Below are 23,423 nucleotides of genomic sequence, written 5' to 3'. Positions count from 1 at the left end.
ATCATGCTGGGAAGACTGGAAAGGAGATGGACAGGCGGTCAGAAAGGAATCCTCGGAAAGAGCCCCCTCAGCCCTGAGGGCCCCAGGGACCAGGGAGGGCCGGGCTCCCTGTCCCCTTGGCTCTGTGGGGCAGTAGGATCTGGAAGGATGACAGGGCTTTGGTCTCCACGGCGACAGAACAGGCAGCACCTGCTGGAATTGACATCTGGCCTTTCTTTGCAGAGGAAGCGATTCCTTGGAGCTGTGGCCGCAGGTGACAAGGACAAGTGGTGGTCTCTTGTCCTGGGGCCCTTTCCTTCCCCCTCTTCAGCCTGGGCTCATCCAGCACCGCCACCCCAAAAGACCCCTACGGAGGGCGACCGAATTCCTGTCCAAACCAGGCCGTCTAGAAGGTGGACAAGGGGTGCTGTGGCCATCTCTCCGCCTCTCTGTGTGCACACCTGGACACGGGGTCACTCTACTATGAACCACGTGGCAGAGGCGGGCGGGGGAGGCAGCCGTGTGCTGTCAGGGAGTGAATGAGAGCCCCCTTGGATTCCTCGTTGTTGATGGTAGAAGGCCGTCACCATGGCAACAAGGTCACTGGGAAATGGCAGCCACATTGGTTTAATTTTCACTGTGTTCTTGTTGACAGGAAGAATGGCCCTGCTTCTGATTTCTTGGTTCAACTGGATGAAATTTTCATTAGATTTAACTTCTCACGCCCAGACACCCACACACCGTTCAATTTCCTGATCTCACCACTCCAGTCTCCATCTCCTGTTGGTCCTGAGGACAACATTTTCAGAAACCTCATTTCGAGAAGTGCAGAGGCTGAGGGGGGCCTGGGTGGACGGTGTGCTGGCCATGTGTGTGGGGACCTGCCGGCCGTGTCCAGAGTCACCTTGTATTTGTTGGGTGGCATTGTTGGGACATGGGCATCAGGGTCCCCCTCTCTACCAGGAGGCCCAGGCTCTGTTCCAAGGTTACACACCCCTGGAGGAAGGTCCAGGGCACAGCTGGCCATTTAGTTTCATGTGGTACAGACCAGAGGTGATGGGTAGGGACAGGAACTTTGAGGTTGCCAGGGGATTGCAGCTGGCCAAGGTCTCCAAGATCAGGAAGTCAGACTGTGGGAGACGGCGCTCCCGTGGCCGCCATACTTGGCATCCCAGGTTGTCTCCAAGGAGCTTAGTGACATCAAGAGTGGCCTTGGCTGAACGTCTCCACCCAGCCCATCCAACCAGACCAACAATGTGGCTTTTCAGAGCTGCTCAAGGCTCTCAGAATGTCCTCCTGATGTGCTAAGTGGCACCATCACGGAGGCTGGGAATTCTTTGCGCAGTCGCAGGGGCGTGGATGTGCCCGAAGCCCTGCTTGTGTGGCAGGTGGGAAGCTATTCCACCTCTGGAGCTTCTGACCTCTGAGATACTCTCTCCCCTTTGGGTGTAACCACAGCCTGGCCTCCCAGCCCTGCTCAGATGGCGTCTGCCCAGCCCCTCCAGGTCCCTGGAAGTGGGAACAGGAGACCTAGTGCATTCTGGACAGTTTCTGTCTTGCTTTTTGTAAGGCTGCTCTGGGCGCTGGGACTTAGGTGTCCTCTGGGTGTCCAGAGTGATTTCTGGAGGAGGCTCCGTCTATTGGGGTGTGCTCTTTTGTGTGGACATACCCACGTGGCCCAGTGCCTTTGTAGAGAGACGTAAGATCTGAAGGTTTGGACCTTAGCAGCAATTCCAAATACCTCTAAACCACCCAGTAGAGAGCAGTGCTCAGAATCAGCTCTGGCGGAGTCAGGGGCAGGGTGGAGGCAGGCCGCACCCAGCATCGAGGCCACTCTACCCGCTCACTAGTTGGTGAATGGAGGAGAGGAAGCCTCTGGTGACAGCAGGGGTACCCAGCGCAAAGCAGCGCAGAGTGGCAAGCAGCCAGGAGACAGGAAATCAAAGGAAGAATTTCTCTTTCAGTTCTACTCAGGCCACAGCCGCTCAATAGAACCTAGCCTGAGGGAGAAGGGAGCTTGCAAAACAAACCAGGATCCTCCAAGCCAGCAAAGGAAGCCAGCCCCCGGGAAACCCAGGCTGGCCCCGCGTCAGGCTGGGAGATGGCTGCGGGTCCTGGCAGGAGCAGGGCAAGAGACCTGCCCTGCCCGCTGCGAGCCAGCAGCTCCTGACCCAGGGAAAGTTCCCCGGGAAATCCTCTCGGTACTGTCCTGACAACCTGCCGGACTCAGGTCAGCGGACACAGGCAGGGAGTTGGGCCTCTGCTCCTAGGGATGGAGCCGCTGTCCCTGGTCCTGGACCTGCTTTGGGGATTACATGTGATTCCTTTGATGCTCAGATTGAAACTCTAGAATTTCTCCTGTGTTCAAGTGAATGAGTGCCCAGCACCAGAACCAAGTCCTCAGCTGCAACCCACGGAAACTTCCAGGGCAGTGGCTCTCAACCCATTGCCCAGGGAAAGACCTCAGAGGTCCTGGAATACTAGGAAGCTATGTCCCTAACTCTTGGTGCACGTTTGCAATGCCACCCTCCAGGAATTGCCATGAGAAAATCGGTGTTGTCTTCAGTCTGCTTACCTCTGCCCAGGGATGAGGACCAGCTGACTCCCAGAAGCCTGGGTCCCCTAAAGGTGCTGACCCTGCTGTCCAGGACAGGGTGCTGTGCTGGCCTCTCACCAGAGCCAGCTTTAGGCTGGGGTTTCCAGCTCTGGAATCTTGCTTAACAACGTCCCACTCCCAGGGCCAGCTCCAACATGCAGTCAACATGGGGCTGGGGCCGGGGCTGCCTCTTCACCTGCCCAGGTGGTTCCCAGGCGAATCCCTGCTCTCACCACAGAGCCACCAGCTGCTCAGGCTCTGCTGTGCCTTCATAGATTTGGGGGTAAAACCATAGCTGGCTCCTCTGGGCCCCAGGGACAGTGCCCAAACTCACTCCTGACTTCGAGCTCCTGGCTGCTGTCCCTGGAGTCTCACTCCAAGGTGGGGATGCTGGACAACGGTATTTCTGAGTGAATCTTCAAACCCTTTCCACAGCGGCCTTCCCCAGGCTGCCCCAGCTTCACTGCCTGGGCAGCTCCATTGCCACTGCTGACCGCCCTCCTTCCCCATGGGCTCTGGTGGAGACTTAGGCACAGGTCCTCCTGGGCAGGGGTCAAGCTCTGTGCCCACCCGGCTTGTGGCTAGCCAGTGGAGACTGATGAGGGTGGACTGAGGAGGAGGAGAGGAGGGACACAGCCCCTCCTCAAGCCCCACCACTCCAGCATCTCAGAGCTGGCCCCTCATGGCCCTTCCACCTCCAGAGCCCAGGTCCAGAGGAGAGCCGGGCCCGTCGCTGAGCCCTGTTGCTGTCACCAGCCACCAGGTGGCGCTCACCGACCAGGAACTGGTTTGGGGAGGCCCAGGAAAGGGAAGCCTTTGTTGATTTTACTTCTTGATATTCTATAATCACCAGGATTACAATTTAAGCAAAACAGCAAAACAAATAAACACAGCCCCCCTTACCGAATCTTTGGTCTTTGTCTGAAAAATCATAAAAAGCAGCACAAGTGAATATACAACCCAAGGCTTGGGTGTTGGCACCAGCCAGGCCTCTCGGGCAGCGCAGAGGGAGGGGCTCTGGACACGGCTCTGCTGGCCTCTGGCCTTCCGGGGCGCCAGAGCGCCAGGGAGGGACAGCTGCCTCTGTCTCCTTTCTCTACTGCTGCAGCACGGCTCAGCCAGGGGGTCCCGTCCACAGCCACGCGGGCTGCCTGCACTACCCCCCACTGCGCTGTGCTGGAGGGGGCTCTTTCTGGGAGAGTCTGGAGAGCGGCTGAGACCTGGAGCACCACAGGCTGCAGCGAAGACAAAGGACTGGGGTAACCGAGGACTGGGGGGAGCCACCACAACACCCTCAAGACCCCCACTCACAATGCCTCTGTCACCAAGCTGTCACCAAGCTACCTTGTCCTGTCATCAACTTGACATTCATCCCCTTTCAACCTGGACCGCCCAGCTCACACTCAACATGGTGACCTCCACCCCACACTCAACCTGGACCTCCCAGCTCACACTCAACATGGTGACCTCCACCCCCACACTCAACCTGGACCGCCCAGCTCACACTCAACATGGTGACCTCCACCCCCACACTCAACCTGGACCGCCCAGCTCACACTCAACATGGTGACCTCCACCCCCACACTCAACCTGGACCGCCCAGCTCACACTCAACATGGTGACCTCCACCCCCACACTCAACCTGGACCGCCCAGCTCACACTCAACATGGTGACCTCCACCCCCACACTCAACCTGGACCGCCCAGCTCACACTCAACATGGTGACCTCCACCCCCACACTCAACCTGGACCGCCCAGCTCACACTCAACATGGCTGACCTCCACCCCCACACTCAACCTGGACCGCCCAGCTCACACTCAACATGGTGACCTCCACCCCCACACTCAACCTGGACCGCCCAGCTCACACTCAACATGGTGACCTCCACCCCCACACTCAACCTGGACCGCCCAGCTCACACTCAACATGGTGACCTCCACCCCCACACTCAACCTGGACCGCCCAGCTCACACTCAACATGGCTGACCTCCACCCCCACACTCAACCTGGACCGCCCAGCTCACACTCAACATGGTGACCTCCACCCCCACACTCAACCTGGACCGCCCAGCTCACACTCAACATGGTGACCTCCACCCCCACACTCAACCTGGACCGCCCAGCTCACACTCAACATGGTGACCTCCACCCCCACACTCAACCTGGACCGCCCAGCTCACACTCAACATGGCTGACCTCCACCCCCACACTCAACCTGGACCGCCCAGCTCACACTCAACATGGTGACCTCCACCCCCACACTCAACCTGGACCGCCCAGCTCACACTCAACATGGTGACCTCCACCCCCACACTCAACCTGGACCGCCCAGCTCACACTCAACATGGCTGACCTCCACCCCCACACTCAACCTGGACCGCCCAGCTCACACTCAACATGGCTGACCTCCACCCCCACACTCAACCTGGACCGCCCAGCTCACACTCAACATGGCTGACCTCCACCCCCACACTCAACCTGGACCGCCCAGCTCACACTCAACATGGCCTCAGTGGCCTCACACCCAGTATGACCTCCCTCCCATACCTAACAGGGCCCCCCGCACACCCACATGGCCTCTACCCCTCATGCTCCATGGCCTCTGCCCCCTCACACTCCCATCCCTCCCCCTTCACACCCCTCATCCGTCCACCCTCACATCCAACGTGGCCTCCGCACTTCTGGCCCGGCCCTGTAAGCCTATGGACAGGCCCGTTACCTCTTGCTGCACCTCCTGTTGGCTTTCCCTCTGTTCCTCCTTCCTGTGTCCCTGCCTGGAGCCCCTTTTGGCCTCTGGTGTGCTCCCAAGTCCCACAGGCTTCCCAGGCCAGAGCCGGGTTCTCCTTCTGTCAGGATGTCCCCGAGCCCCATGGTGCTGCGTCATGTCAGGTGCCAGCTCTGCCCGCAGGCCCACCTGCAGGGCTCGCTAGCTGGCACCGCCTCTTCTGGGCTCCCTGAGGGCAGGCCTGGCATTCCCTCTGGCACCTCCCTGGGGTCGAGCACTGGGCGACTGGGCGGGAGCTCTGGCAGCTTGCTCGAGGCTTGGTTTTGGCTGGAGGAGGCCCCGAGGGACTGTCCAGCTGGCCTCTGGGTGGCCCCTGCTGTGCAGCACTTGGCACAAGCTGACTGCTGGCTCGGCAGGTCCAGGCTCTGGAGACAGCTGGCGCTTTGCTTCGGGTGGTTTCCCCTCACGGTGTGGCTGCCGTCTGGACACACTGTCCTTTACCTCTGTGACGTCATTTAAAGGCAGGGGGCCTGAGGGCCATCATCATCCCTGTGCAGGAAGGAGGGTGTGGAGGCTCAGAGAGGCCATGACACCTACCAGGAGGGGCGGTTCACCGAGGCCGAGGCTCCATCAAGCTGCTGTCCGCTCCTGGAAGTTCCTCCACCCTTCCTGCTGTCCCAGCCCGGAGAGCGGTTTCTCAGGGGCAGCGCTTGGGTGTGTGACGTGGCCTGACTGGTGTCTGTTCCTGCAAGTGCCTTTGGTCTGGACCTCCCAGCGTGGAGGCCAGGCTGCTCTGGGAGTGGGGTCCGGGGAACCGAGCATCTCCCTGCTAGCTCACGTGTGTCGCCTGTCCCTGAACACATGCTGTGGCTGCGAGGGCAGCCGAGTGAGCAGGTGGGCGTACACTCATGAGGCAGGAGGGCTTGGCCCGGGGCAGCCACAGGCGTGGCATGGCTCAGGCAGGGTGCAGGCCTCGGGGCCAGGCTGCCCCCCCCCCCCACCGATCTGCTTTCCCCTCCCAGTGCTGCCTAGGACACAGAGGCCTCGGGGCCGGGAGGGGCACAGGGTCCAGGAAGGCCGGGTAGAGCCCGGGCCAGGGGAGTGGACGGATCTGCCCAGTGACATCTGGGGTTGGGGAGGCCTTGCTTGGCGATGCAGAGCCAGCCAGCCAGGGCACTCCAGGAGTGTGCCTAGGTGGGCACAGCTGGGCGGGCTCACCACTTGGGCGGGCTGTGGACACAATATTGGAGCCACGCCCCTGTCCCTCACTTGATGCATCCTCACCCCCTGCTGGTTGGGAGGTGGCCGGCATGTCTGTCCTTGTCCAGCTGCCAAGAAACAGGCCAGGGCAGAAGGCCACATGCTCTCAGAGGGGAAGGTGGGCTCTGGAAGGTGGGGGCAGCGGCCTAGAACCTCTGGCCAAGTTTCCCCCCAGCCTGGCAGAACCAGGCACAGAACCCGGCTGAGACCAGCCCCCACTGGGTTGTCTCCCGGAGGCTGATCCAGGAGGGAGACCGGCACCTGCCTGGGCCTGGCTCACACCGGGGAGTGAGCCGGCTGCAGAGCTGGTGCCCGCCAACCAGCTGCCTTGGAAGAGGCCCTGGCATACCCAGGGTGAGCCGAACTTCACTGAACTTCACCTGCTGCTCATTGAGTCCTGTAAACTCCAGTCGTCAGATGGGACCCCCGACGATCATCCCAGGCCTTCCTTGAACTGAGATGAGCGATTCTGTACACCATGAGCCAGGAAGATGAAGCCACAGGCTGAGCGCAGCTCTGCTGCGCCCTGAATCATCCACGCGCAGAACCTGATTCCTCAAAGTGCTTGGCAAAAGACTATACTTCCCAGGTTTCTTTGCAACCAGGAGTGACCATATGACATATGAGTGGAAATTATGTACGTACCTTTTGGAACTTATCCTTAAAGGGAAGAAGATTACCCTCCACTTTTTCTTCTCCCCTTCTCACTGACTGAAATGAAGTTGTGATGGCAGGAGTGGGAGCAGCCACTTGGATCATTAAAAGAGAATAACTCCCTGAGAATGGCAGAGTAGCCAGCCGGAAGGAGCCTCCACGGGGACCTGCCACATCAACCCCACACTGCAAATCATGTGAGAGGGAAGCATGCTTCTGTTTTATTTAAGCCACTGTTATTTTGGTATTTTCCCTAGCAGCCGGATCTATATTCTAACTACTATGGAAGGGGTTACAGAGGACAGGAAGGATCTTTGGAAACATATCGGGAATTCTACCAGACATCTTAATTTGGGGGGTGGGTACCGGGGATTGAACCCAGGGGCACTCAACCACTGAGCCACATCTCTTTTATTTAGACACAGGTTCTCACTGAGTTGCTTTGCTGAGGCTGGCTTTGAACTTGGGATCCTCCTGTCTCAGCCCTGAGCTGCTGGGATCACAGGCGTGCGGCTCTGTGCCCAGCTCAATTTTTTTTTTTCCTGTGTGTGTTTATCTGAAGAGGCATTCCTCAGACTGTAGGTTGAAGAGAAGGCCCCTTCTGTCCAAAGGGCATGGTTGCAAGAATCACAGTGGCACCCTCAGAACCCATCTGCCTCAGGAACCGGTATCTGCGATACCTGAGATAGGAGACCTGAGCTCCATCTCACGACAGGTGAGGCAGGGCCGGGGATCTGCGTTTCCCTTTCCCGCCGATAAGTACAACATTTTGATTAAGGCACTGACAACTCTGCTGTAGGGCAGAGAAATTTGGAAACATCAGGAAATCCAACTGTGAAGTCTTTGAAGGACTGTGATTTATGTGAAGATGCGATGAAGCTAATGTGCTTGGCTGCGACGTTGGGTGGCACTCCGGATCCTGGAACCAAATCTGATGGCTTCCTGGCTCTCAGCACACCTGTGCTCTCCCAAACACGGCTAGCTGGTGCCCTCTGCGTGCTCCAGGCCTGATCGGCATCTAAAGCGTTTCCGGGAGCCGTGTTTCCCGGGCTGCGTCTCTCTGTAAGCGGAGCCAGGCGCAGCCAAGCTCTGAGCCACGCTGCCGCTCTGCCCCCCGCCCCCGAGACCCGAGAGAGGAGCATTATTGGATTTAGGGGGAGTTTGCTGTCGTTTTACATAATTTCCGTGGTGCACTGCAGGTTTCTGAGCAGGCACTCAGCCCCTCCAGCTAAGCGTCCGAGGCCAACACAGGTCTGGCTTTCACCTCCTGGAGTCCGAGGAGCCCAAGTCCCCCACCCAGCCCGGAGGTGGCGCTCCTGTAGGTGGAGGTGCCAGGGAAAATGGTGAGGGGGTGGCCTGGGGAGAAGCACTGTCGGTGGAGGAGAGAGATGTCTGGGAGGCCCAGGCCGGGGCTGCGGCCACCTTCCCAGGGAAGGCTCCTCTTGGAAGCATGTCTTGGCGGGTCCCTGCTCCTGCACTCCCGGGCCTGTGCTGGGCCAGCGGCTGCTCCTGGCTGTGAGATGGGCCTCTCTCTGCTGAAGGGGCCCTAATGCGCAGTGGGATCTGACAGGAGTCGCTCCTGCTGGAGAACAGGGGAAAGGACAGCAGGCCCGGAGAGGACGGGGCACAGCTGCCATCTCCAACAGTGGACACTGAGGATTTGGACAAGGGGCGGAAGCACCTGACTCTGGCCATCCTGAAGCACCTGCAGTGACTCCAACTCCCAGGAAATGGGAGGGAGGAGGAACCCTTGTCCTTGGTCATGGGACCCAAGCCAGGAGCTGAGTGAGCCCTGTCCAGCTGGTTGGACTCTTGGCCTTTGAGGAGGGGGAACTGGAGAGCAGAGAGGGTGGTGAGGTCACCCGTGAGGCAGCCTCAGAGCCAGGACCAGGGCCCAGCTGCCTCCCCAGCTCTGGCTCTCCCTGCTGCCCTGGCCAGGTGGCCCCAGAGCCCAGCACGAGCAGTCCCTGCTCTGGCCCAGGAGCAAGGGTGAGCAGGCCAGGGTGGGGAGGGGTGGAGTCCCACACCCAGGGCTAGACTGCACCCCTCAATGCTGGATCAGAAGTGGGGGGCAGGCCCTCTGGTGCCAGGCCCACTGGTCTGGCCTTGGGAAGGTGTCCCTGGGTGGCCTCAGCTCCAGGGCCTTTGTTGCTCGGGGCCCTGCTCACAGTCCATGGTTCCTTCTGTGAGCCCCGTGAGCCCAGTGCTGTGCAGAGAGCAGGCGCTCCCAGGAGTTCTCTGTGGAGCTTCCCGAGCCTCGCCATGCTCTGCAGCAGGAGGAAGAGGCCGGCGGCCACTCTGGCTCATCACGATGGGGGCTGATTTCATACAGACGTCTCCCCTGGGGGTCTTGAGGAGGCCCCCACGCTGGGTGCATGCGTGAGGGGCCCAGAGGAAGGGGCTGTATGGGCTGAGCTCTAAAAGTGAGTGGGTGGGAGGCCAGTGAAGACAGGAGGGCAGCAAGGAGACGGACCTCGAGAGGCCCTGGGGCCACCTGGTTCCAGGTTCCAGGCAGCAGCACTGAGGCCAGACCGGCCGGATCCCCCGAGCTGGGGGCACTTGGCTCAGAGGATGGCATGAGAGGAAGTTTGGTGTTTGCCGAGCTACTGCCCCTAGAAGGCCTCTCTTCCCGTGGAGGACCCTTTGTCCTTCCTGCCCCTCATCCCCAGCCTTGAGGCTGGGGGGCCGCTGTGTGAGCCTCCAGGAGACTCAGGACGAGCTGATCACTGCAGGTGGCCCCAGCCTTAGCTCGGATCTCCAAGGAAGGGACACATTAGTGGCTCTGCTGTATGTGGTGCCTGACAAGGTGGCCCTGGTTTGGAGAGCCCCACAGATGGGCTCTCTCAGGTCCTGAGCCTGGGTGATGGACAACCCTGCACCCTGGGGCCCCTGTTGGCACCAGCCGACTCCGCGCTCCTCTCAGGCTGGCAGCCCTGGGTCTGTTCTTGCAGAGCCCAGCTGTCAGGGGCTGGAGTGGCATTAAGAGCCCTGTAGTGGCCAGGAGCTGTGGCCCACAGAAGCAAGGGACAGCTGAGCCTCAGCCTCCTGGACTCACTGTGATTTGCACTCAGTGATTCGCACCTGACGGCTTCAGAAAGCTTTGCTTTGCTGACAAAATGGAATCCAGCTCCATCACCATCAAGGGTTCCCCACCCAGTCTGGGCCGAGGCAGCCCTGGGTCCAGGTCCTCCCCTCCCTGGCCTCCCTGCTTCCTGTCTGGGCATGGAGACACAGGCCCAGGGCATGCTTGGCCTGTTGTTTTGTGTCTCTAAGCCTCACGTCGGTCGTATGGACCTGACATCTTGTGCCTGGGAGTCACAGAGGAGGCTCCTGAGGATCAAGCGGACGTAGGGACATGAGGGAGCTTTGTGAAAGCCAGGTTCCCAGCAGCGCCATCATCTGAGCAAGATGGGGCTCCGTGGCTGGGACCCCATGGCCGCTGGGGATCCTCCCTGGCCCCGCCTGGATGGCACCGGCTGGTCCCCGTGCGGCTACTCACACATGGGCTTCAGCTGCCCGATGAGCTCTTCCTTCGTCCATTTTGCCCACTCCTTCTTGTCGGTGTTGATGGAGCAGAGGATGGGGCCGCAGGGCTTCCCGCAGTCCTCGATGGCCGGCACGTTCAGGTAGTGCACCAGGACGATGTCGGGGTTCTGGGGGGAGAGCACAGAGACGGGCAGCATGCGGGCGGCACAGAGGATGTCCAGGGCAGGCGCCCCAGGCCCCCAGAGGTGCAGGCAGGGACTGCCCCACCCCAGGCTTGCTCGACTTGGGCACACTGATGCCAGGAACTGGGTGACCCTCTGTTGGGGAGCGTCCTGGGGACTGTGGGAAGGTAGTGACCTCTGGGGCCTCTACCACCCCCTGCCATGAAACTCCTCCTTTGTCTACTGTGACAACAGGAATAGTCTCCAGACATTGACCAGTGTCCCCTGGTGCTGCCGACCTCCACACCAGCAGGCAAGCATGTGACCAAGGACCCCATCTGTGAGGTCAGCTGTATCCCTGCCCAGCCCCCTTTAGCAGCTGCCCCACTGTCCCTCGTCCCCGCTCTGCGTTCAAGGCCTGCCTTCTCATCACAGCCTGCTGGACCTCCCCACCCAGGTGCCGTCCTGCCCTTCTTCCCGGGGGGGAAGGAGCTGTAGGCCTGGGGCCCCTGCTTCTCAGGGCTGGGTCCTCTTCCTGCACCCAGCTCCACCCACACTCTCCACTGTGGCCTCCCCCAGGAGGGTCTTAGGGATTCCTCCTTAGAAGCCCGTTTGGGGCTTAAAAATGGAAGACCCCCTGGTCAGGCTGGAGACCTTGAGGACACCGCTGGTCCCCACGTGGTTCTATTTAAGAGGGTCAGCCTCTCCCCAGTGAATTCGATCTGAACACCCTTCGTCCCTTCTGCCCACCACTATTTCTGATGGTTACACGCCAAGGGGCCTTTGTGGGGTAGCGGCTTTGCTGCAACAAGCCATTGAGCCTGGTGCATGCCTGTAATTCCAGCGGCTCAAGAGACTGAGGCAGGAGGATCGCAAGTTCAAGGCCAGCCTCAACAACTTAGTGAGGCCCTGAGCAACTTAGCAAGATCCTATTGCAAAACAAAACAAACAAAGAAAAGGCAGCTGTCAGGCTGTTATTTAGCCTGTGAATTTGTTGAAAACAATCATATCACTCCACAGATGCACCTGGACACACCTGGAAAGAAATGGCTGAGCCCTTTGACCCAAACCTGCAGGCATTTCTTAAGCTATTTTTTTTTCTTGTACAATTCTAAGGAAACTAATGAGAATATACAGAGATCCCACGAGAAAGTACAGAACACACTGTGTGGAAGGCCCTCCCGTGCCGGCCCCGGCCCTGGCCCCAGCTTTCCCGGCTGAGGTTTAAGCACCAGAGTGGGATGGGCGGGGCCCAGGCATGGAGAAGCCAAGTCTGCACCTGCTTTTTTGGATGTGGTCAGAGCAAAAGCACGAAATGAATATGTGAATCAATCAAGCCATTAATAAATAAAGACTCATGCCTACACCTCGACCGGTGTGAGAACGTAGACGGGAGGAATTTAAAAAGATTTCCAATAAGGGTTGGAAATAGTTTTTTTCTTGCCAACGCTCAGTTAACCAGGAAATTAAATCAACGCCAAGGGGAGCCTCTCGTTTGTGGCAGCTTTGCTGGATTTCAGGACTCGCGCTCCTTAATAATAGTGATAATCCCTGACGTCGGCCCAGGACTTGCTTCTTTTCAAAGCACTTTCCAGCCATTATCTCATTTGGTGCCCGAGCTAGCCAGGGAGGCGGGCTGGGCAGGGCGGGCACCCTCTGTCTGGAGACCAGCGCGGCGAAGCTTGCCCAAAGCCCGGGGCCTGGCGAGGGACGGGCCTGGGCGGGAAGCCAGGGCTCCGACTCCAAGTTCCAGACCTGCCAAGACATCTGGTGGCCTCTTTTTGTTTGGCCCAAATGCCTTCCCACCTCCCGTCTCACTTTATCCTTGCAATATGCCCGAGAGGCGGGTGGGCTGGGCAGATCTGCCATGCCCATCACACGGATGAAGCAACGGTCCTGGTCCTGCCCTCTCCCTGCAGAGCAGCAGGCTGGCCTCCCGGGCTGGGCCGGGCTCCTACTTGAGCTGGCCTGGCCCGGCAGCAGTGTCAGCTGCTGAGTGGGGTGAGGCAGGATCAAAGGGCTGCAGGGGCCAGCAGGCTCCCTGGGGCTTCCTCTGATCCCAGTCTCTGGACCAGGAGCCTGGCCCCTGCAGGAGGGAGCTGGCAGGTCAGCCCCGTGGAGATGAAAGGCTGCAGCCTCCTGCCCACAGCCTCGTTGAGTGGAGCACAGCCTGGGCGCCTGGGAAGGGCTGCGGGGGGCCAAGGGGAGGTGCAGGCAGGGGCTGTGCCCACAAGGCCTTGCTTGCTAAGGAATCAAAGCCCACGCCCTGAAGTTCCTGCTGTGTCTGGAAGCTCTGAAGACAGCCTGAAGGGCCAGTCTCTACCTACCCTCTGAGGACAGGGTCAGCATCCCCCCTCCTCCAGGAAGCCTTCCCCTCTGCCTCCCCCGCCTCACCACCCCCAGGCATGATGGCCACTCATGCTCTCCACATCTGCTTCATCTCCAGACCTCAGGGACGAGCCCCTGGGGACCCCAGCATCTGGTGACGTGGCACTCAGGTTTTGAGGATTGAAATAAAGCTGAATGGTGACCTCTGGTCTTTCTGCCTCCCAGGCTTGGGGTCTCTGGACGTTTGGGTCCATGAAGGATAGGGAAGTGCTTCTGAACGGGAGGCCCTGTCTAGACAACTGCAAAGCAGTACAGCTGGTTCCCCACCTTCTTTAGGTGCGAATCCTCTCTGAGAACCCATGAGGGCTGTGGGTGCCCCACCCTGTCCCTGACGAGCACCCCCGGGCCCCTCACCCTCCAGGCTTTGCAGATCTAGTGGTGGTGAGGACCCCCCGTTTGTGACCACTGGCTTCCAGATTCTAGATCTGCTGCCCTCCAGTCCACAGGAGCCAGACTGTGGTCCCCTCGGGTCCCCCTCAGCCTTCCTTTCTGGTTGCTTCAAAGCAATGAGCAGGAAGTCCACCCTCGAGGGTGGAGGAGACTGGGTTTGGGTCAGGCGGGAGCAGGCTGCACTGGACTCCTGCGGTTCTGTCTTTGACCCAGGTGACACCTCCCCATCCCCCTGACCCCTACCCCCTGCGCCGTGCGCCCTGTGCCGGGGCTCCCCAGGTGGCGTGTTGATGGTGGACCTCTCCTGGTTTGGGGCTGGCTTTAGGTCCTCACCAGCCTGGGGGACACAGCTCCCCTCACAGAGTCTAAAGGAGCACAGGAAGAGAGGAATTGAGGTATTTTTAGAAATTTGGGGCACATTTCCCTTCTTGGCAACATTGCAATTTTAGTCATTAGTTATACGTTTTATGGGGTGTTTTGGCAGAAAAACTATATTCGCCTTAGCGTCCTGCAGGCCCTCCATGCTGCCCCGTGGCTGTGTGATGATCTGGGATGGGGGCCGCTTGGCCCTGGGCTGTGGAATTTCCAGGAAGATGCTAGAGGCTGCCCCCTAAGTGAGCATGACCTTTGAAGATGAACCCCAAATGTCCTGGAGTTCAGCTGGTGGTAAAGGCCCCCCATAGGGATCCCCAGGGAGACGTGGTGGTGGGAGTCTCAGGAGGTTCCAGAGTCCTTTGGGAGGAGTCTTGGGCTGGGAGATTCCACCCCTGCTTCTTGGGGCTTCAGGCTCCTCATCCAGAGTGAAAACAGGCCCGGCCTTTCTCCCCAGGGCCGCAGAGGGAGTTGTGGCAGGGCCTTTGAGAGGCAGGAAGTGCCCCATGGATGGCCGAGAGCCCCGCTGCTCTCACCACCAATTGCCACCCAACTGAACCAAACCAACCAGAAAAGTCCTGTGGTTTTCCTGAGAGGACGGCGAGTTCACCCAGCAGGCCGTCCAGCCGCTCGGCTGCCTGCAGTGCTGTCCTGGTTCTGACCTGCACAGGCCCTTCCTCCGCGGGCATCCAGCCTGCTTGCTGGGGCGCTGTCTCCCTCCCTAGCCTCTGTCTCGCCTGGGTGACCTCATTCAGCATCCTGGCATCAAGGCCACCCAATGCTGAGGGCCAGAGTCACCCGCAACCTGAGGTGGGGCTTCCATTTAGAAAGACAATGAGCAATTTGAGGAAATAAAACTGCTTTGAACAAGAAACTTCGGTCAGCTCCTGGAGGGTTAAGCTATTGTTTGGTATTTGGGGCCTGGGTGGGCAGCCCGGGGACAGCTGGGGGCGCCTACAGGTCCTTGGGACTTGGATTAACATGCAGCAGCTCCTGCCTCATGCACTTCAGATTCACAGTTACCGCAGGGACAGGTGTTCCGCGACTCGTCCTCACCAGCCTGGGGGCCACAGCTCCCCTCGCAGAGCCTCCAGCCAGCCAGGGAGCACAAGATGAGGACTCAGTCCATGGCAGCCTGGAGGGCCGGACCCCTACCAGAGCTGGGGACAGAAAGGAGATTGGGTGGCAAAGACCAGACGAGAGAGAAAGGGGTGTAGCAGACACAGGGGCTGGCAGCTGACCTCTCCAGCCTTGGCGCCTGTCCTTTAGCACGGCCTTAACCTTGTTGGGAGGTGAGGCAGGTAAGGGCTCAGGGCGGACCTGACCCCCAGCCAGCACTCACGTTTAAGGCCACCAACGTGGCCTGCTAAATGGGTGTTCCGTAATCTGTAACGGGTTTGAGACGGAGGTGGGAGAGGGGTTCTATGAGCAGGTCCTCCAAGCTGAGCCACCCAGGGTGTGTGTATCACGTCCTGGGGTCAGCTGGGGGCACATCGCAAGCTCTTCACTGGAGACCCGCTAAGGGGACTCAAATTTTAGCCCTGGGGCTCTCTCGTCCTCCTCTTGGACACTCCTGGGGTGGATGCTTGGTGGCTGGAGGCCGGGTGGGGTCCCAAAGCCCCAGCCCTGTCTCCCCTGCCACCACCAGAGAGGAGGAGGTCCAGAGCCAGCCAGCACCCTTGCTGTGGAGGAAGCAGGACAGCCACCCAAGAAGTGGTTAAAAATGCAAAAAGACCTTGGTTTTGATAAAGAAAAATGCAGCTGCAACATCTGTTTGACTCTTGTTTGCAGCTTCATCAACGCTAAGTGGTCAATAAATCAGAGTGGCATGGCGTCCCGTTTCTTCTGTGGCTCAGTCATTAATCTCGTGCCAGTTCTCATGAAAAATGAAGGAGAGAGGCCGTGTGATAGTGGAAATGTATACATTACCCACAAAGTCATAATGGCATGTAATAGTGCCACACACCTCCCCACTTGCCGCGGGGGTGCGGGGGCGGCCCGTGTGCCACCAGCTGGAAGGAGGGAGGTGAGCAAGTAAATCAGCGTCGTTGGCGCCGCAAGTCCCTTGTATGATTGCATTTGTCATATTAGCGCCATGTACGCAGATTCCGTACGCCCCATGAGCCTGGTCTTAAGAGGCACAGCCTTCCCTGGACCTGGGTGCTTCATAAACAACGAGGGTCGAAGCCCATAAAACAGGAGTGCAAAGCTGGCAGAAAGAAGGGCAGGATTTATTAGGGAATGAATAAATGATGATGGGAGGCAGCTCGGGGCTGGGGGTGTCACCTGGCTGCAAGGCAGAGAAAAATCCTCTTGCCCACGCTCCAGCTGCCCCGGGCAGCTTGCCACCTGTTCTCTCTGTCCTGGGTAAAGGTATGAGGTGGGGGCTGATGGCCCTACCAGAAAGGAAGCTGGTCCCCAAGCCCCTGGAGGGGGAATTCCATTCCCCTCTGTCCTCCACTGAGGGCCTCCTGGAGGGCCTGAGGGCCTGGAGCTGAGACCCGGAGGGTGGAAGGAAATGGAGAACTCTACTTCCCAAGAAGGGCCAGAGTGGGTGGCACCTGCGGCTCAGGTCTCCTGGGGTCACTGGGCTCTGGAGGCTGCTGTCTCCTCGGATCTTTGCCCTGCAGTCCAGACAGCAGGACACACAGATGGGGGAAGGTCCTCCTGGGCTCTGCCATCTCTGTGGGTGGGCTGGGTGCAGCTCTAGGCACAAGACGGGACAGGAGTGTGTCTGTTCCTTGAGCACACACCTTCCACTGGGGACCTCTGTTTCCAAAGATGGCTTTCTCAAACCAGCTGTGTGCTGGGCCTCAGCTTCGGCCACATGTGTGTGTCCTGGTTCAGTCACTCCGGCCTCCTGAGGATGCAGTTTGCTATTGCTATCCCTGCTCACAGAGAGGAGAGTGTTGGAGGGGTGGAGATTCCTGTTGCTTAAACCAGCCTGCACTCAGATCCTGGATCTCCTCACCCCTACTCTGCCCAGAACCTGGGGCCCTGGGACTTGGTGGGAGGAGGGCTGTGCACACAGCCTCAGGATCTGGGGCAGCAACAGCCCGATTAACAGCAGCACGGTGCAAAATTGGTTCAGGGAACTGGCCAGATGGTGCAGAGGACGAAGCTGTGAACACAGGGCCGGGCGGCTGGAAGGGTCCCGCCAGGCAGGCGAGCTCCTTGGGGGAGGCCAAGGCTGCAGACACCCCGTCTCCATATCAAGGAGCCACAGGGGCGCATAGGGGAGGTAGAGGGATGGCTACATGAGTTCCTAGGGACATGAGTTCCGAGGGACAGACCAGGTCCTCAAAGTCAGGGACAGTTACAACAAAAAGAGGGAAGGCAGGGAGCAGGAACTAAGAAGGTGGCCTGGGGCCCCCAGGAATAGGTAGGGCCAGTGGTCAACTGTATTTTAGCTGGGCCCAGGGACCCCCACTGCAGTCCAGGTATTGTACGGTTCCTCACCGGTGCCCAGCAGGGCCTGGGGGGCTAGGAGTGATGCCCAGCAAGAGGCTTGGGGGGTCTGCATGGGGGCAGAGGTTGCTGACCAGGGGATCCCCGAGGCCCTTTGAAAGGGCTGCCCTCATCAAGCGAGCGCGCCTGGCAGTGGGCGTCTGGGCCCGGCAGCCCTCCCCGCCTGGAAGGGAGGCTGGGAGACTTAATTAGTTAATGTGGGTAAAGTGGTCTGAAGATGGAAAACCCTGGGTAATTGCTGAGTGCTGCTGCTGTTGTTATTACACAATTACCAGAATTTTCCAGTCATGGGAATCTAGTTAAACAATTTCCACCTGGTGCAGGGTTCCGGGACCCATGCTGGCGGAGGGGTTGGCTGGCTCTGCTCCTTCGGTCTGAAGGTGAGGAGGAGAGATACCAGTGGGGCAGACCATGCCCAGCCCAGTCCTGGCTGGCTCTGGGTGTTCAGAGAATGCAGGGTGCGGGGCGATTTGTCATCGTCTGTGAGCAGATCAGATAAAGGGGCAAGGGTTGCCAGAGTCTCCTGCCCATCTGGACTTCTCAGAAGCCTCTGAGAAGGTTCTATCCAAAGGTTCCTAGCAGGTGAAGCCGTTCTGGAACGAGGCTTCTCAGGAGCTATGGTGCAGCGAGACCTGCCTCCCGGGGCTCCTGCGGGGTGCAGATGTGCGGAGCATTTCTGAATGGACAGATGGAGACCACCGGACCCACACTGGCTTGGGGCCAGGCCTCGGCTTATCTAAAATCATTACAAGTGATCTGGGAGAAGGGTTGTCCAATTACATCTCCATGTTTGCAGATGATGCTAAACTTGTGCAGGTATTGAAGGATCTCATGGGGTCACTTTGATGGGTAGATGAGTGACAGATGGCTCCTGGTGGTGGAGAGCAAGGCAGCAGCTGGGGAAGGGTTAAATGAATTGCCCGTGGAGGCCCTGGTGACCCAGCTGGAGGACCCCAGTGGTTCACAGGGGCTCCTGGTCCAGAGTTGCCAGGACCAGCACAGGCCCCGTTTGGCAAGGTGGGCATGACCTGGGTCTTGGAAAGGAAATGACGGAGGCTGCCTTTATCACAGAGCTGATCTGCCATGGCGGGAGTGGGGTCTGTAGGCGTGGGCAGCCTCAAGCAGGGAGGACCTCTCTGTCCAGCAAGGCAAAGGCTAAAAGGAAATGCGATTCACATCTTTTGGGTCCCAAAGTGCTTTTCCCTCCAGCTCCCCAAATCCTAAGAATGAGGGTGTCCCTGCACCCCGGAGCTCAGGGAGGTCATGCTACCACAAATCAACTACATGGAGGGACACTAAGTGTGTTGCTAAGGGAAACAGGGCTGAAACGTATCAAGAGGTTTTGTTTTGTTTTGTTTTTTAAACTGGTGGCATTAGTTCCTGGGTGGCTGATCCATAAGGAGTTGGGAAAGGAGATCAGGAGATGGGAGAGCTTGGGGGTTGACCTGATCCCAGGTATCACCATGATACTTGGTGCCCCGCAGGGAGGGATCCAGGCTGGAAGTGTCGGCTGGGTGCTGGGTCCACCCATTCATCTCGTGCTTGCTAGGGTTTTGCCGAGATGCAGGCTGGTGCCCTGCGGTTGGCAGAGTCTGAGCTTGGATGAGATTGTTGGTCTGTGTCCTGTGTGTCTTCTGCTCTCACCTTGAACTAATTTTTGATTTATTAGAGATCACCACAAGAGTTGCTCCCACGAGCCTTGGGACAAGAAGCCATGGATCTTTTCCAGAGACAAAGAGAACTCCTAGCAAGCAGAGCCAGAGGCCAAGGCCACCCATGTGCCTGGTGGTCAGGATTCAGAGGGCTGCAGACCCTGCTCCTCTGACCTCCCTCCCTCCCAATCCACAGGGTACACCAGCCTCAAAGGGACCTGCCTCTCATGTCCTCTCCTGTCTCTCCCACTCTCTCCAAGGACATGTACCCCCAGCCTGCTCCTGGGACAGATCTGTGCCCCATTAGGCAGTGAATCAGCCCCATCTGATGACAATGGCACCAGTCATCCAGGAGTCTCTGAGGGCCCATGTGCTCTGAGCCTTCCTGTCCATCTGCTCGCCATAACTGCTCTGGAGGAGGCTGGGCATGTGGCACCACCCGCTGCACAGAGAAGTGCCACGTGATCTGCTAATGGCCTTGTGGTTGATGGGAGGCAGAGCTAGATGAGGCTCAAATGCATTTGGTGTTCTTCTGACAAAAGTACTGAAATTTTCTTTAGGGAAACAATCATTTCTGCCACTCAGTGTCTAGGGGTGGCCCATGTGTCTCGGGCTGGCCACTCAGAGCCCGGCATTCTCTGGGCCATGGTGATTGCTCAGGGACAGAACCCCTGGGAGTAATCAGAGCTGGTCCTTGGTGTTTTGCTGGAGCCACAGGAGGACACAGATGGCCTTTCCTGCTGGACTTGAACTGGGGAGGATGAACCCTATCACTCCCAGAAGCTGTCTCTTGCCAACACATGCAGCCCAAGGGGGAATGGCATGGAGGAGGCAGAGCTGAGGGCAGGGGCACTAAGCCTCGATGCCAGTGACTGAATCCCTGGTCGTGCCTGAATCTGGCACACTGCAAGACTTTGCAGGGATTGGACCCTCCAAGTTTCCTTTTACCCTAAAGTCAGTTCAAGTTGAGATTTCTGTTGCACTCACAGAGAGCCCTAACTCCGAATTTAGACCAGATGTCTTCTTTTTGTTAAGCCAACAATGTCCTTCACTGTACAATTCAGGCTGTCTAGAAGGTAGGTGACAGCCGCCACCACTACCACCCCCATTGGGATTATGGGGAACTCCCATTTCTTTACACCTGCATGCTCCAGGTGCTGGGTGCTAAGTCCTATAGGACTTAGCTCCTTTAATTCTTATGACAACCCCATAAGGTAGGACTGGTTGTGATCACCTCTACTGCAACAACTTAGCTCACCAAAGTCCCCGCTGGACACAGGTCTGTCCTATGCTGAAGAAGCAGTGCACCCAGCCGGTCTGCACTAGCGTCTGGGTTCTGCTACTTTCTCGCTGTGGGCTTTGGGCAAGCCCTTCTCTGTGCCTTGGTTTTCTCACCTATAAAGTGGGGATACTAATCGTGCCTACTTTCTGAGGTGGCTGTGAAGGGGAAGTGAGATCAGACCGTGCCTGATGTACAGTAAGCTACTGCCGGGTACCAGCATCACCGACCTCTCCAACTACCACTGCCTCACCGCCCAACATGGCCACAAAGTGTCCCATAGAACCTCAGTGTGGATCCAGACCCAACTGACTCAGCCTTTGCTCACTGGGGAGAGGCAGTTCTTGAGGGCAGAAGCCAGTAGCGGCAGGGTGACACAATTCTTGGTCAACACCAAGGAAGTGTCCTTATCTCCAGTGAATGCACAGGCCCAAGGAGAGCTTCCGATGGGCCACACCCCAGTCACTCTTGTCCAATCATGAAAACAGGTCTCAGAGACAATTCTTGGCTCTCTTTCTAATATGCTTGAAGAAATCAAAACTATATTTCCTAGAGAGATTCTATGAGTCTTTGTGGATCCAAAGAGATTACCGTGGCACCCCAACCCTGCCGTATCCCGTGGTTAATGGGATCCTTTGGGTCACTTGGGCTCATTTCTAGCCCTTGTCTGGATGCGACTGACATGGAGTGACTCCCAGGCCCTCGAGGAACCCCAGGACTTCCCTGGGGACCTCTGCTCCCCTCTCCCTGGGATGTTTATGCATTTAAATGTGTGCACAAAAGACCCTGAGGACCCTGCAAACCACAGGCCTTTTCTTCTAAAGATCCATAAAACCAGGAGGAAGCTTAGGGATCCTCCAGGTCACTTTGTCCCTGCACTTCCATTTTCAGTTGGACAAACAGAGCCAAGAGAGGCTCTGACTTGCCCCATGTCACCCAGTGGACAGGGAGAAGATGATGACAGGGAGCCCACCAACCCTCTCCTGGCCTCCTACCTCCCTACCTCTGATGTTCAGAACTGCCCGGCAGCAATGGCTGCTCTTGCCTTGCTTTGTAGAGAGGCGATGGAGAAGGGCAGAGCTGGCTGTTGCTTGCCAAAGTGACACTGGGAACAAGGCTGGCTTCCCCGACGCTGGCCTCCTCACAGCCTCAACTGAGAACAGGCCCCCGGTGGGAGGTCGATGGGGGGCTGGAAGGGCCCTGGCCTCCTCCTGGTGGGCAGCTATTCTAAGCTGGAGTCTAGGAGACTGGGACCTAGCAACCCACTGCTCTGGGGAGCCCCTCCACTAAATCCTGTTGAAGACAGGAACCCCAAGCTCTCGCTTGACTGACAAATGGGCCCCCTGCGAGGCGGCAGAGGATGGATGGTGCCCGGCCATCAAGCAGCTGTAGGATTTTTATGCTCTGGTAACTGTAACAGTGAGGTTCCAGCAATTGTTTTGGAGGGAATCATGATTAAATTGGGCTGTATGTTTTTTTAATGTGTTCCCCAGTTCCCCTTTAATACCTTGGTAGGACGAGATAAATTGTAATCACTGAAGTAATTGTGGCCCTCAACAGTTACGTCTTGAAAGAGTGACTGGGGGTTAACAAAGCCTCTGCAGGGCAAGGTTTGGATTAGAAAATACAGTTTTTCTTTTTGTTATTTCCTTTTTAAATCCCTCTTTATCTTCTTCCTTTCTCCGGTGGCTCCTGGAGCTCGCTGATAACCTGGAGGCCTCCTTGGGTAATAACGGGACCCACTGTGTTAAGGACACAGGCGAATCTGGGGCCACCCTCTGCAGAGCCGCTGCGGCAGGCCCGCCCCTCCCCAGAGCCTGCACCTGCAGGCCACGCCAGCTTGTCCCTCAGCCAGGGGCCTCGATGGCCTGAATACCAACATAGATTCAGGTCCCATCTTCGCTGCCAAGTCCTGAAACCACAGGCAGGGGCCCAGCCAAGGGGGCTACCCTAACCCGCCCTCTGCAACAGCAGAGTGAGCCCCTCAATCCTTGCACGACCTCTGCCTTGCAATGTCCCTTTTCTGGTGGATGCTGAGGCCACCACTGGGACGGGTGTCTGGCCTGCAGGGAGCTGATGACCCTGCTGGAGCCATCGTCTTCGATGGTGTGATCGAAAGACCTGGCCTCTCCAGCTGCCTTGGGGCACCTGCAGGCATCACCCTGAGACCAACACCTGCATCTGCCAGCAGGGGCAGCACCGAGCCACAGAGCCCCCAGCTGGCCACGACTCCAGGGTGCTGCTAATGCCCGCAGAGCCCAGGGAAGGGAAGAGGTAGCAAGGGGACAGCAAGGAGTTTTCTCTCAGTCTCTGAGGCTACTGCCCAGTCTGGCCCGCACTGCCTTGTCCCTGGGCCCTGGCCCCAGCCTCCTGACTGGTTCCTACTGGACTCTCGGAGTCATCTTCCAAGTCCCAGCTTGGCTGGTGCCGTCCATTGCTGACCTCCATGGCTCTAATTTCCTGTGAACACAACGCCACTCCTGACACCAACGGCCTCCCAAGTCAGATCAATACGCTGTCCGTCTACACCTCCCCCATGTTCTCTCACATCCCCGTCTCCACAATCAGGACCACTTGGCGGCTCTGCCACAGCTTTGCCCACTCTGCTCCCAAGGCCTGGAAACCCTCCATGTTCCACCTACATCCCACCCAGCTCCAACACACACACCACACACACACACACACACACACACACACACACACACACACACGCGCGCGCGCGCGCACTGTCCTCACAGCCCTCCTCCTTCTCCCAACCAATGAGAAGTGCCTTCGCCCAGAGGCCAAAGAGGCCCTTGCAGCGGGTTCAGCAATGGCAAGCCCTGACTCTTCTCCCTCAGCTTTGGGCTGTGGCCCATCTCCCTCCTCCAGACCCCAGCTTCCTGAGAGCAGAGTCTCAGTCGGAAGGAAGCTCACTGCCTGTAGGCAGGTGTCTACCCCTGCCCTGGGGCAGTGGTGAATGGACTGTTCAGCCTGGACCACTTGCAGGGAGCCCCTGTGCTGGGGCTGGA

General features: G+C 58.3%; 1 protein-coding gene across 1 annotated transcript in view; it reads right to left on the bottom strand.

Moving 5' to 3' along the window:
- LOC113180919 (calmodulin-binding transcription activator 1) overlaps positions 1–23,423 on the bottom strand; it is a 687,512-nt gene that overhangs the window by 92,676 nt on the left and 571,413 nt on the right. Inside the window, exon 5 of the mRNA XM_026386127.2 lies at positions 10,716–10,869. Coding sequence (XP_026241912.2) covers positions 10,716–10,869 — 154 coding nt within the window. The remainder of the gene's footprint in view (positions 1–10,715; positions 10,870–23,423) is intronic.

Source organism: Urocitellus parryii, chromosome 11, assembly GCF_045843805.1.
Source record: "Urocitellus parryii isolate mUroPar1 chromosome 11, mUroPar1.hap1, whole genome shotgun sequence".
Lineage (NCBI taxonomy): Eukaryota > Metazoa > Chordata > Mammalia > Rodentia > Sciuridae > Urocitellus > Urocitellus parryii.
Note: the sequence above shows the minus strand (reverse complement) of the source record. Positions and strands in the feature narration are given on the sequence as shown.